The 13,607-nt window shown below is 46.7% G+C and overlaps 1 protein-coding gene across 1 annotated transcript; it reads right to left on the reverse strand.

The window, feature by feature from the left end:
- Window positions 1-8,387: 8,387 nt before the first annotated feature.
- On the reverse strand, window positions 8,388-12,582 carry LOC123189662 (probable GMP synthase [glutamine-hydrolyzing]). Its single transcript, XM_044602129.1, has 5 exons — window positions 11,429-12,582; window positions 9,658-9,715; window positions 9,452-9,535; window positions 9,233-9,374; window positions 8,388-8,946 (listed from the first exon to the last, which is right to left on the reverse strand). Exons 1-5 carry the CDS (start codon window positions 11,907-11,909, stop codon window positions 8,542-8,544), a joined length of 1,170 nt encoding a protein of 389 aa, XP_044458064.1. The 5' UTR covers window positions 11,910-12,582; the 3' UTR covers window positions 8,388-8,541.
- Window positions 12,583-13,607: the final 1,025 nt, after the last annotated feature.

A 13,607-nucleotide genomic window follows, 5' to 3' on the forward strand; every position in this document is an offset into this window, starting at 1 on the left:
CCCTCCCCCCCCCCCATTATGCATAAATTGATCAACTCTTTCACATTAGCCATTTTTATGGTACTTGTGCTTCAAAGACGAGTTTTGTTCATGGGCCCAAGGATAATTCTTTACGGTGCCATACCAATTGACTCAAACATAGGTGGCTCCAGCCACCGCCCTCTCTTTGGAGAGGTTGTGTCTCGTGTTTGGTCCTTGTTGTCTCTTGCATTTCTTCTCTTTGAGCCGAGTTTGTGGTTGAGTTTCCTCTTTTGTTTGCTTTTTGTGTGTTCGGTTGCTTGAAGGTGGCGTTGCAAAGGTCGTTTTCCTCTCGTGTTTGCGAAACTTGCGCTTTCTTGGGAGTACGGTACTACCGTGGTAAGACACGGTACTACCGCAGGAGGAAGGCTGCTCTGTGTGTTCATAGTTGCAGCCTTACTACCGCTTCCATCGCGGCAGTAATTTTTTACTGCCGCTGGAAGAGCGGTACTACCGCCCAGCGAGCGGTACTTCCGCCCGGGCGGTACTACCGTGAGGACCCTCGATACTACCGCGCCACCGCGAGCAGGTGGGGGTTAAGAGCGGGGCAGGGGGAGTTCCAACTCCCCCATACCCATTCATATCCTTTCCCCACCCCATCTCTCTCTCTCCTTACCAAGAACGGCGCCGGAGGACCTCGCCGGATCTCCATCTTCGGCCGCTCTCCTTGCATTTCGACCGGTGGGATCGTTCCCCACCTCACCCTCTTGCCATGGACTCCGGTGGTGGCTCCGATTCCAATGTTTGTCGCTCGACCAACCCGCGATACAGGATCCAAGCGTCTTCGCAATCAAGATGCTCCGGAGGGCTCCAATGCCCCACAACGCCATGTCAAGAAGACCGCCACCAAGACCAGGGAGCCATCAATGGGCATGGATGAGATACCACTAGCTGAGTTTGTCACTCGCGGGAAGATCAACCCCTATGTGAATCCCCGTGCAAATTTCAGAGGGAATGATTTGTTCTGGACCAAGCAGTTGTATCTTATCTTTCTGGATGTGATCAAGGCCAAGCAAAACATGTACGTGGACTGGATTGACATGGTTCATATGAGGAAGGATCAACACCGGGAATATTTTGGTGAGGCTTTGGACCTGGTGGAGCAATTTTGCATTGAGCACATGCTTACTTTCCACCTGGACTTAGACCCTGAGATTGTGGCCCGGTTCTTTGCTTTAGTCCACTTCCACACCGATGAGGAACAGACCATGACATGGATGACCAATGGGAAACGGATGACTGATATGTGGAAGGACTTCATGGATTTGCTACAGGTTCTTGATGAGGGGCTCAACAAACCCGTTGGTGTTCGTCCTCATGCCAACCCCAAGTCAGCCAGCAAGAACAAGCTTCAGCCCTACTATGTTGAGAAGAAGCTTCCCAGTGGCAAGAAGGTGTGGGTGCTGAACTCATTCCTTGACATCATGCATCGGATCTTCCATAACTCCCTCTTTCTGCGCATTAGCGACAAGGACAAGGTGCATGCCTATATCGTGGATATGATGCTCATCTGTGAGGAGGTGCGTCGTGCTCAGACGCAACCACTTGATGTCTCACATATCATGTGGTGTGAGATACAGTTTGCGGTGTTCAACCGTAAGGTACCCATCTATGGACCTTACCTGTTTCACTTGATCTCAAGGACTTGGGAGAAGCTCTATCCCAATGATGAGTTTGTTGCCCCCGACTGGATTCATCACGAGCCCATCAAGCTCTGCATCAAGAGTCAGTGGGCTAACACCACTACCCGTGCTAAGGTTGAGGTTGCTCAGATGAATGTGGATGAGGATGAGATTGAGGAGGAGGAAGCGGATGAGGACAACTCTGCAGGCTACTCACCTTCATCTTCTAAGCCTTGGGCTAAGAAGCTGAAGAACAAGATGAAGGCTCTATTCTGCATGCAGGCCAAGGGACAGTACAGGTCGCATGTTGCTCAGAAGGAGAGTCGTTGTCACAACAAGAGGATCTTGAGGACGTTTGGCGAGGAGATATCAAGCAGGTCCGAGAAGCACATCACCCCAGAGGCAGAATGGATGGCGAAGCAGGGCTATCAATGGACTGAATCTGAGGAGGAGACCATCCCCGCTGCCGAGTCCAACGAGGGGTGTGACGAGTGATCACTTTAGCTTGGGCTACCACCTGTGTCGTAGGTGTCCTCTCTGCCTTTTTGGTGTCTCGATGCCAAAGGGGGAGAGAGAGAGTAGGATTTGCAAGTCTTGTGTCATGTCTTTAAGCTTTGTCGCTTTGCTTTCGTTCTATTGAACCTCATTTGCTTTGGTTTGGCTTGTGCTCGTGTGTGGTATTTCCCTTTCATATGGTGTAAGACATATGCACTCTAGCATATCTTATTGTCTTTCATACTTAGTAGCCCGTGAGCTTATGCTATCTTGTGCTAGTTACTTTATGCTCATATTTATTATCTTGCCTCCTTGCTTAGTATTAGTTACCTTATTGCAAGATATGCCTCGTCTATATAATATAGGGGGAGTGGTGATCCTAGTATGTGTGTCGTGCAGTCCAAAGCATTTCTCGAGAGTGCACACATCTAGGGGGAGCCCGTCTATATTCTATAGGTGTTGGGTTTGCCTATGTTTCATTTTATATCCCTATGTGCAAATCCCATATTGTCATCAATCCATCAAAAAGGGGGAGATTGTAAGGGCATATTTATCTCCTAGTAGTTTTGGTGATTGATGACAATGCTTTTGCGGACTAATCGTGCACATTGAGCATTGCAGATATATCATGTCTAGGCACAAGACAATTTGGTGCCCTCTAAGTCTATTGAAGACGGCGTTTCTCTACGTTTCCTTTCGGTGAATTTGAGTCGTAGAAAATCGTACTATTAAGAGGGGGTCCGCGTTGGAAAGGTATGGGTGGAACCATCACGTACACGTCTGTTCCTTTCTGCACCTCCTTTCATTTCGCTCTTTGGAGCACCCTCCGTTTCTCCATGTCTCTCCAAAATGAAGGACTCCTAGTGTTGCTGAACTGGGGCACACGGTAGTACTGCTCTCCTGAGCTGTAGTACCGCAGGCCCTTGCGGTAGTACCGGACACAGGCGCGGTAGTACCGCGGGTGCTCATGGTAGTACCGCTCCTTGGGCGCGGTAGTACCGTGGCCTCAGGCCAGGCACAGCTGCACGAGCGGAAGTAGGGCGGGTGTAATTTTTTACATCCGCGCCCTACGTGGTAGTACCGCTCCAGGCTTGCGGTAGTACCGTGGCCTCAGGCCAGGCTCAGCAGCACGAGCGGAAGTAGGGGCCGATGTAATTTTTTACATCCGCGCCCTACATGGTAGTACCGCTCCAGGCTTGCAGTAGTGTCGTGTCAGATTTTTGCACAGATCGAAACTCAACGAAAGTAGCCACGGATGTATTTTTATATGTCCATGCCTTCCCAGCCTAGACTAACCCTGCCTTGCGGTAGTACCGCAAGGGGGAGCGATAGTACCTCGCCAACGGTTCTACCGCTCTCTGCCTCCTCGCAACAGGGCTAGTCTAGCTCCTGCCGCACCAGCGGTAGTACCACAGAGCCACGCGGTAGTACCGCAGGCCCTTGTGGTAGTACCGCTTCTCTGGTGCGGTAGTACCGCTCTTCGCAGGCTGAGTTAGTGGATAACGGTTGGATTTGTTCTATCACTATAAAAAGGGGAGTCTTCTTCTCCGAGTGGACTACCTCTTCCACTGCTAAGCTCCGTTGTTGCTCTAAGCTCCATTTTCGCCCGATCTCTCTCCCTAGCCAATCAAACTTGTTGATTTTCTAGGGATTGGTTGAGAAGGCCCCGATCTACACTTCCACCAAGAGAAATTTGATTCCCCCCATTAATCCCTTGCGGATCTTGTTACTCTTGGGTGTTTGAGCACCCTAGACGGTTGAGGTCACCTCAGAGCCATATTTCATTGTGGTGAAGTTTCATGGTGTTGTTGGGAGCCTCCAATTAAGTTATGGAGATTGCCCCAACCTTGTTTGTAAAGGTCCAGTCGCCGCCTCCAAGGGCACCAATAGTGGAATCACGGCATCTCGCATTGTGTGAGGGCGTGAGGAGTATACAATGGCGCTAGTGGCTTCTTGGGGAGCATTGTGCCTCCACACCACTCCAACGGAAACGTACTTCCCCTCAAAAGGAAGGAACTTCGATAACACATCCTCGTCTTCACTGGCTCCACTCTTGGTTATCTCGTACCTCTACTTGTGCAAGATTATTTTGTGTTGCATCTCTTGCTTGCTTGTGTACTTGTTGTTGTTGCATCATATAGGTTGTTCACCCAGTGCACATCTAGACAACCTACTTTGATGCAAAGTTTAAATTGGTAAAGAAAAGCTAAAAAAATTAGTTGCCTATTCATCCCCCCCCCCCTCTAGTCAACTATATCGATCCTTTCACTCACAAAGTATTCCTCCAGTATCTAGGAGTGGCATGATCACATGGTCGAAGGAATAGATACTTAACATTACGAAAGCTACGGCAAAGTGAACTTAGTGATACCATCAGATGCTAAGCTTGTGGTTGGGCATGTCCATCACATCATACTCCTAATGATGTGATCCCGTTGTCAAATGACAACTGATGTCTATGGTTAGGAAACCTTAACCATATTTGATCAACGAGCTAGTCTAGTAGAGACTTACTAGGGACACGGTATTGTTTATGTATTCACACATATATTTAAGTTTTTGGTCAATACAATTCTAGCATTAATAATAAACATGTAGTAACTCCATTTTTATTTAATCTACATATTAGGTTTGACTGAAGTCAAATTTCATAAAGTTTGATCAAGTTTATAAAAAATATATAAACATTTACCATAACAAATCTATATGATGTGAAATTACATTCAATAATGAATCTAATGCTATTGATTTGTTATTGTATATGTTAATATTTTTGTTTATAAACTTTGTCAAATTTTATGAAGCTTGATTTTGACCAAAGCTAATATGCGGACTAAATAAAAATGGAGGGAGTATCATGAACAATGAAATATGATCATAACCAATTTATTATTGCCTGTAGGGCATATTTCCAACGACAAATTTGCAGAAGTTTGAATATATGGCCGAGGCACTATCAGATACTTATCTAGGCTTACCATCCACTGTGGGTCTACATAGGACTGATTGTTTCCAGTTTTTTATGGATCAAGTTATGAAAAGAATTATGGGATGGAAGGAAAGGAAAGTTTCAACACGAGGAAAGTAGGTGCTACTCAAATCAATTATACAAGCTATACCATCTTATGCAATGTCAGTTTTCAAAATTCCAAAATAGATTTGTAAAGGAACTACATACGTGGTGTCATATTATTGGTGGGGTGATGGTGACAACCAGAGGAGAATGCACTGGTTTGTGTGGTGGAAGTTGTGTGTGCCAAAGAAAGAAGGTGGAATGGGATTTTGAGATATTCATTGTTTTAACCTAGCCCTGCTTGCGAAATAGACTTGGATATTAATTGATAATCCAGATTCCCTTTGTGCACGTGTTCTCAAAGCCAAGTATTATCTAGATTGTGATATTTTGAATGCAACTCTGGAAAAGAAAGCCTCATTCACATGGCAAAGTATTATGTTGGGGGTGCAGACACTAAAAAAGGTCATACATGGAGGGTTGGTGATGGTAGTCGAATCAATGTTTGGGATGATGAATGGATCCCTAACTCACCTACCAAGAAAGTGATCATGGCTTGTGGAGGCAATTTACTATGAAAGGTAAGTGATTCCATTGACCCTGTTGCGGGTCGTTGTGATGAAGAGTTGGTTTCTCAAACATTCTGGCAAGTTGACGTGGCGCAGATCCTTGCGATTTTGTTGCTTGAATTTGATATGTCAGACTTCGTAGCATGGAACTTGTGCAAAAACGGGAGATTCCTAGTGAGATCAACATACTTTGCAGAGTGGCACAACGAATATGGACATAAAATATCAGGAGAAAATACAGTCGGACCCTTATGGAACTCACCAATATGGGGGACGGTCTAGAGCTTAAGCTATCCTGGCAAGCGTCAAATTTTCCTCTGATGAACTTTGTTAGGATCGCTCCCATGTCGGGTGACTTTGGCTAACAGACGTATAAAAGTTATTGGGCAATGTCCTACGTGCGGTATAGGAGCGGAGGATACCAAGCACCGGTTATTCACTTGTGCAAAGCTAAAGAGGTATGGAGGTTACTGGGTCTGGACGTTACTATTGATAGAGCATGCGTCGTGGATCATACAGGAGAAAATGTGCTTGAATATTTAGTGGTGCAACCAGTTGAAGAATGTGTGATACTCGATCTGAGAAATTTCAGCGGAAGCAATTGCTATTGGTTTCTGGTATTTATGGTGAGAGAGGAGAAAGTTAGTGCATAAGAGCATCTCCAACAGCCGTCCAACGCGCGACGCGCTAAAAAGTACTTTGCAGCACGCTCATCGCCTGGTTTGGCGCGGCGGGCAGCGCTGGCTCCAGCAGCCGCACTAAATTTAGCACGCGCGCGTAGCTCTAGTAGGCGTGCTGCAGCGCGCACGCTGTCGCACGAACACTCTGGACTAGGTTGCATACATATCTTTTTAGATAAAACGATACATAGATATTTTACATAGTTCATAGCATAGATAGATAAAATTATGGTGCGATTACATAAAAACTACAGTGCAACTACATACTACGGTGCAACTGAATAAACTATGGTGCAACTACAACCTACTCCGAGTCGTCCTCATCATCATCATCATCATCGCTGGTGTTGTCCGAGGTATCGAGCCACATGTCCTGCCAATGAAGATCATTATCCTAAAAGATCGACTCCCCACTTGTTTCAACGATATCGCACTGCGATATCGTCAGTGCCTTCCGCCGATGCCTGTCTGCCCGCTCCGCGCGGCGCTTTGCCGTCCTTTCCCCCCAATAGGCGTGCTCGGCGGCGATGTCCTCCGGGTGGCGCCGGCGCCACTCCGCCATGGCTCGCTTGTCCTCCTCGGCGGTGAGGAGGCGGCGCTGCCGCCGGCGACGCTCCGCACGGTCCTGATCCGTGATAAGACGAGGCAGAGGGGCGACGGCCTACGCCTGCTCGCGCGTGAAGACGTCGCGGAAGTTCATCTGCGACGGAGGCCTCTCTAGGCGCCATGCCGCCGCGTCGTGCGTGCGGGCGGCCTCGTGCGCGGTCCCGAACATGCCGAGGCCGAGCCGGACGTCGCCGGACCGAATCTCGGCGTAGTAGTTGCCGTCGGGGCGCTCGCGGACGCCGCGGTAGCCAGACGATCCCCGGCGGCGCGGCGGCATGGTGGCGCGGTGGGGGCGGGGCGAGCAAGCGGCAGAGGGAGCGGGGAGAGCGCGCGTGGCAGTGTGAAGGCCGCGTGGCGAGCGCCGCAATTTATAGGTGCGCTGGAAGCGGTACGCCAAATCTAGCGCGCGAGCTGCCGTCTTTTCCCACGCGCGCGCAATTGTTTCCCGCGCGCGCTACTTTCCTGTCGCCGCTGGAGCGCGCCAAAAAGTCTCTCGCGCGCTAAAAAGCCGGTTTACCACGCGCGCATCTTTTTGCACCGCTGTTGGAGATGCTCTAATGAAAAGGTCCAGGAACCTAAGTTCATAGCAACGGCAATCAGAGATTTGGTTGCTAACTATACTATGGCGAGTGATGCAAAGGCAACGATCAAGCGACATGGCTGGGAAAGACCAAGGAGCAACTATGTGAAGCTAAATGTATATGAGGCTAGACTCGAATGGCAGATTCCTCGTGGCAGGAACCGAGGAAGTCGATTGGTGCAGAGATGCACTTATGGCCTAGGCATTGGCCTTACGGTTTGGTGACTACAGTCGAGTGTAATCGCACAAAGGTGAACTCCGACGACATCGAGGTGATAGAGACAATGAAGAATGAAGATCGCTTTTTCGGTCTTACGGTTTGGTGACTACAGTCGAGTGTAATCGCACAAAGGTGAACTCCGACGACATCGAGGTGATAGAGACAATGAAGAATGGAGATCGCTTTTTCGGTCTATCGGCAACAGTTTTTGATTATCAGCATAAAGGTGAACTCCGACGACATCAAGGTGATAGAGACAATGAAAAATGGAGATCGCTCTTTCAGTCTATCGGTAGCAGTTTTTGATGATCAGCAGTTTTTGATTATATATATCAGCTTATGCGTGATTTCTCACATATTACTTTTAAACATGCTCCTAGAGAGACTAATTGTACTGCCAATGATTTAGCCAAACTAGTTAGAAGTAAGGTGTATGCGGGGTGGGTGAAAGATCCACCTGTAGAAATTGTTGATAAGATATATTATGGTCATCACCTTGCAATTGCAATAAAGAGTACTTTGATGTAAAAAAAACTAACTAACAGAGTACGAGGGCCAACCTGAGATGCCAGCTCCACCACTGATTCAGGAAAAACAAATGCATTTGCATCACAAAGAATATACATCATTACATGCTGCTGTTCAACCAGTCTTAACACGCCGAGAAAAGCTACCCTACGATACACAAAATGCACACAACGCTTATACATGGCTCCAGCGTCCCCATCACAGCCGCCGCTACGAGATGCTGAGCTCGTCTATCGTTCTGGACAGCCCAATGTCAACGGCTAGTCCGTTAGCAGCTCCGTTCGCCTTTTGCTCCGCGGCGTGATTGCTGGCGCCTGAATTTGCTTCGCTGCCAGATTCGGTAGTAGGCTTAGCACCAGTTGCGGCTGCGGTGCATTCAGCAAACCGGTAGCAGGAGACGAGGTGGTCGTTGGTCATGCCGGAGACTTGCATGAAGGTGTACACGACCGTTGGGCCTACGCTTCGGAAACCCCTTCGGACCAAATCTTTGCTTATCGCGTCCGCTTTAGATGTCTTGACAGGAACCTGACGGGGATACCTGAATGTGCTCAATATAGGTCTGTGGTTCACAAAGCTCCAGCAGTACTTATCAAATGACCCAAACTCCTCTATAACCTGCAATGATAGACACATGGTGAAGGTAAGACAACACGGTTCAAGAATATCTTGTGGCAAAGATCATGTGCGGCTTTTTTATCAGTAGAAGTGGGTGCAAGAAACTGCGTCCAAAATGTCAGTAAGAAAGGTAAATGTTTCATTTCCATATGGAGCTACCAAAACTTAAGGAGAGTAAAATACAGCTATATATATTTCACTTGTTCTAATCCCAAAGCAGCACTTAGTTTCAAGAATGAAGATTCCCATAATCATGACATAGAATTATTATGAGTAAAGGGCTAACCTTCAGTATTTGTCGTGCATTCTCAATAACACCGCGCAATTTCTGTTCAGATAACAAGGAGCTGCTAGGACTTCCAGGTGCAATAATCTTCCTCTCGCTTAATTTAGAGACTGATGCAGGGTCAAAATCCATGAAAACCTCCCTGTCAAGCACACCTGAATATGTTACCAGGGTTGCCAAATGCCAACATCCAAGTACATCAAAAGTGTAAAGAGCTACCTGAATATAGATCTCTTGTTCAAAATTGTTGGCCATGTAAGTTCGGCCAGTGAACCCGAGAGCACCAGTAACTCAAACAACTTCCTGTAATTAAAATAAGCACTTCATAAGACATTCTTTGGAGAAACATAAAACAGTATGTTTTACAAAGAGTGTTGTATGCCTAAAGAAACTAGTAATTTTTATCAAGGTTCATTATTGCATACTTGTCGTCGTGAACTGGAACTCCCCATTCTTCGTCATGAAATGCAACATAACATGGATCTGCACTTGTAAGTTAATATCATCAAATCAAGTGATGACCACACTAAAAATAAGAACTTAAGAAGAATTTTTTGGATAAAAATGCACCATGAATTATATGAAGCAAATGATGGCTAATAAGCAATAAGATAGGGCAATAGCTTTTACATGCGATGGACTCTCTGAACAAACACTAGATTAGTGATATAATCAGCTTGATCTTATTGCAACAATTGGTAATTAAAGGGGGGGGGGGATATCCAGGTAGTGAAATGCACTAAAAATAACAATCCTACACTTCGTTGAGTATAAGTTCATGTTCCCAAAATTTATGGTAGTCCCACACTGGGATTCAAATGCAGGTTTCCTTTTTGCTGTTAAGATCCACGTGACAAAATAAAGTTGTGATTACATATTACCAGGTCCACATGTAATGAAAATAGCATTGCTGGAGCAAAACAGGGGAGGGGAGAAAAGAAGCCACTCCTGCCTACTTTAATATCAAGCCTATGAACAGGCAAGCATGTGAAAATTATTCCTCAAAGATCCCAACTTGGAAATCCACAAGATTCTACTGGACAGACCCAGTGCATAGAAGCTCCCACACAAGGTGGGGTCTGGGGAGGGATTATAGGAACCTAGTCTTACCCCTGCAAAGTGCAATGCAGAGAGGCTGGTTCGAACCCAGGACCTCTTGGCACAAGTGCCACAAGATTCTAGTGACTTCTCCTAAATAGTTTACATGTTTGTGAAGGTACTCAACGATTATATCCATATTTGTGGTCAGTGAATTTGTTGCACTACTGGTAAAAAACAGGGGTAGCCCACTTGCAGCTCTGTAAGAGAATGCTATCCACAATACTCAAAACTCATGGGCATCCAATTGCAAACTTCTTTGAATAGGTCATACCTATAGTCACACACACAAAGTCCTTGACTCACCAAGAAGATACCAACAAAATTCTCATTTTCACCTACCCTCTTCAATAAGGTCTTATATGTAACATGACAAACATCGCTGGTCCTACATGTTGTCAAAAAAATATTGCTAGTCCAACGGAACATTGTTTCACATTTCTAAGTTTATAGCTGTGCTTTCATCGTGAATGATCTTGCAGAATATCTATGTATATGTTGTTTCAGCAAGTAGAATTACAAAAATACCCACTGTGCGAAGGTTTTCTAGAGTAAAGTCCCTGTATGACACAAACTATCAGGCATAATTCTACACTTTACTAGTCGCATCTAGAAATACCTACCTTCTGCATACAAAATCAGTAAAAAAAATGCTTACCCACAACCACACCAGATCCACACGGCGCATTAATGTAAACAAGAATACTGATACAGTGAGTAACTTCATAAGGTAGAACGACAGCCTTTACCCTTTAGCAATGTACCTCCTTGTGATGATAGCTTTCTAACTACTTAATCATAAAATTTCTTAGTACTTGCAACAGTTGGAATCTTAAAGATCAGAGACCCCTGAAATGCTTCATCCATGAGTGAATCATAAAGTCCTGGTCCCCGGTTTGCATCATTGGAATCTAGCATTCTAAACTCAATAAAATGGACCTTTTCATCTGAATTTTAGATCTGATGCAGATTGCCTCCTCTGCCTACAACAAAGCCACTACTGCAGTACTAGAAACCATTGCACTAGACCAATTGCAGGTTTATATGTTCAAAGGAGCAGTGAATCAAGAAAATGCAAAGCAATGGAAAAAGACGCACCGGTATTAGCAGTCACCCAAGCACACCTCCTCTTCAGACCAGAAGCATCACTTGGAGAAGCAGATCCAGCCTCCCTTTCCAGCATGGCAGAGACCTTATGATCAGCCTGGGAGACGGTCTTCTTCTTCCTCGGCCCAAACACCGGCCTCCCAATCCGCCCAGTGGATGCCCGGCTGCAGAACGAGTCTGTCGAAGCGTCTGATGAGCATGAGGCGTCAAGAGAGAACCCTGAGCGCAGTAGCAGCTCCTGCCGGCGCATCCCTGCCGGCACGCTGAGCGAAGGGAGCAATGTAGGCACCGCAGCAGGCTTCTTCTCCTCCACTGTCGCTGTTGCTGATGCGACATCCCTCCCAGGCCTCGGCGACGCCTTCCGACCCCGGGTAGCAGACACAGATCGTGTCCTGCTCCCCGCAGACCGCGGCTCAGAGTCTCCACCACCTGAAGCCGGAGACAGACGCCCCCTCGAACTAGACCCGGACATCGCGGCCAAATCAGCAACTCGTCCCAACCTCCCCAAAACCCCTCCTCCTCCTCGCCCCTTCACAGGCTTAGCAGGAAACCAAATCGACGAGGCACAGCTGGTCGGGAAACATCAAATTGCGCGAAAGCAAGCAGCAGACCTCGGGCGACTCGCCGCATTCCGAACGATCCCCAGCCCTCTCTCGGCAAATCCACGAGCAAAACCCTAGCAATCGACGCCCGACCTCCCCGGCATTGCGGAGAGCGAGCTCAGAGGCCCCGATCTAAACCCCAGAAACGCCGAGACCTCCCCGCCGCGAGCTCCCGGAGGCAAAAACGAAAGCTCAGCCGCGAAACCTCGCAGGCATCGGCGGCGGGGCGGGGGAACGGCTCCCGCGAGGCCCGATTTGGGTTCCCCCCGAGCAGCACGCCCCTCCTCCGAACCCCGGCAACGGCGACGCGGCGCGCGAGCAGCCAAGATGGAACCCTAGGAGCGCTGGGGGTGGCGGAGGCGGAGGCGGAGCGGGGGCGGGGGAGGGGGCGGAGGCGGAGATGGAGTGAAGTGTGCCGAGCAGGCAGCAGCAGCCAGCAGTAGCAGCAGCAGCTCGAAATTTACTGCCGCTGGTATGGTATTGGTGGGTGGTATGCCGAGCAGGCAGCAGCAGCCAGCAGTAGCAGCAGCAGCTCGAAATTTACTGCCGCTGGTATGGTATTGGTGGGTGGTAGGTGCCTTCGCCTGGTGTTTAGCAGTAGATTTGGTTTAGCGAGGTGTTTTGGTCCTGGTACAGCTGCTTTGCGTGTGCGCCGTTTTTGGCCTTGGAGTTGGTGGTGGCAGCTCGAAGTTCACTGTGATGTGTCCCCTTGCTTCGAGAGAGATGCCTCAGGGTGTGTTTGATAGGATGTATTAAGGGTGCATGAGGGCAAAAGTTTCTAATCCGATCTATTTTTGCTTGTTTGGTAGGGTGCATGGACCCACCTGAGCTATGCTCATCTGATGCATAAAAGTGCCCTCGGCCATGTTCATCTCATGCACCCCAGACAGGGTGCATGGAGGTAGCTATGTTGGCCCTGACACTCGTCCTCACCGACCAAACCACGTCCAAATATGTTTATTTTTTTCAAAAAGAATCAGAATTTCAAAATTTGTTTAAATTTTCGAAAAACTTTAGAATTTCAGGAAAAAAAATAAAAAAATAATTCCAAAATTGTTTAAATTATTGAAAAAATCATAATTTCAAAATTTGTTTGAATTTTCAATTTTTCTAAAAAAACATAAATGTTCGGAATTTCAAAAGGAAATCAAAATTCGTTTGAATTTTGAAAAAAAATATTTTTTATAAAATATTCAAATTTTGTTTAAATTTTCAAAAAACTCATAATTTCAAATCTGTTCAAATTTAAAAATAGAATTTTAAAATTTATTTTAATTTTCCAAAAAAGTTTAGAATATCAAATTTTATTTAAATTTTCAAAATATGTTTAAATTTGTGTTGACATTTTTTCGATTTTGTTCATCATTCAAAAAAAATATTCAGAATTTGAAATTGTTCAGCATGTCTAAACACATGCAGGCTGCCAAACAAAATCTCATCTCAGCATGTCTCAACGCATACATCACTACCAAACAACAGCAACTGCATGAACTCAGCATGTCTAAACTCAGCATGTATGAGATGAGAACAATTAGGCTAGGTCCATACATGCTATCAAACACACCCTC

This window comes from Triticum aestivum, chromosome 2A (genome assembly GCF_018294505.1).
Source record: "Triticum aestivum cultivar Chinese Spring chromosome 2A, IWGSC CS RefSeq v2.1, whole genome shotgun sequence".
In the NCBI taxonomy this organism is placed as follows: Eukaryota; Viridiplantae; Streptophyta; class Magnoliopsida; order Poales; family Poaceae; genus Triticum; species Triticum aestivum.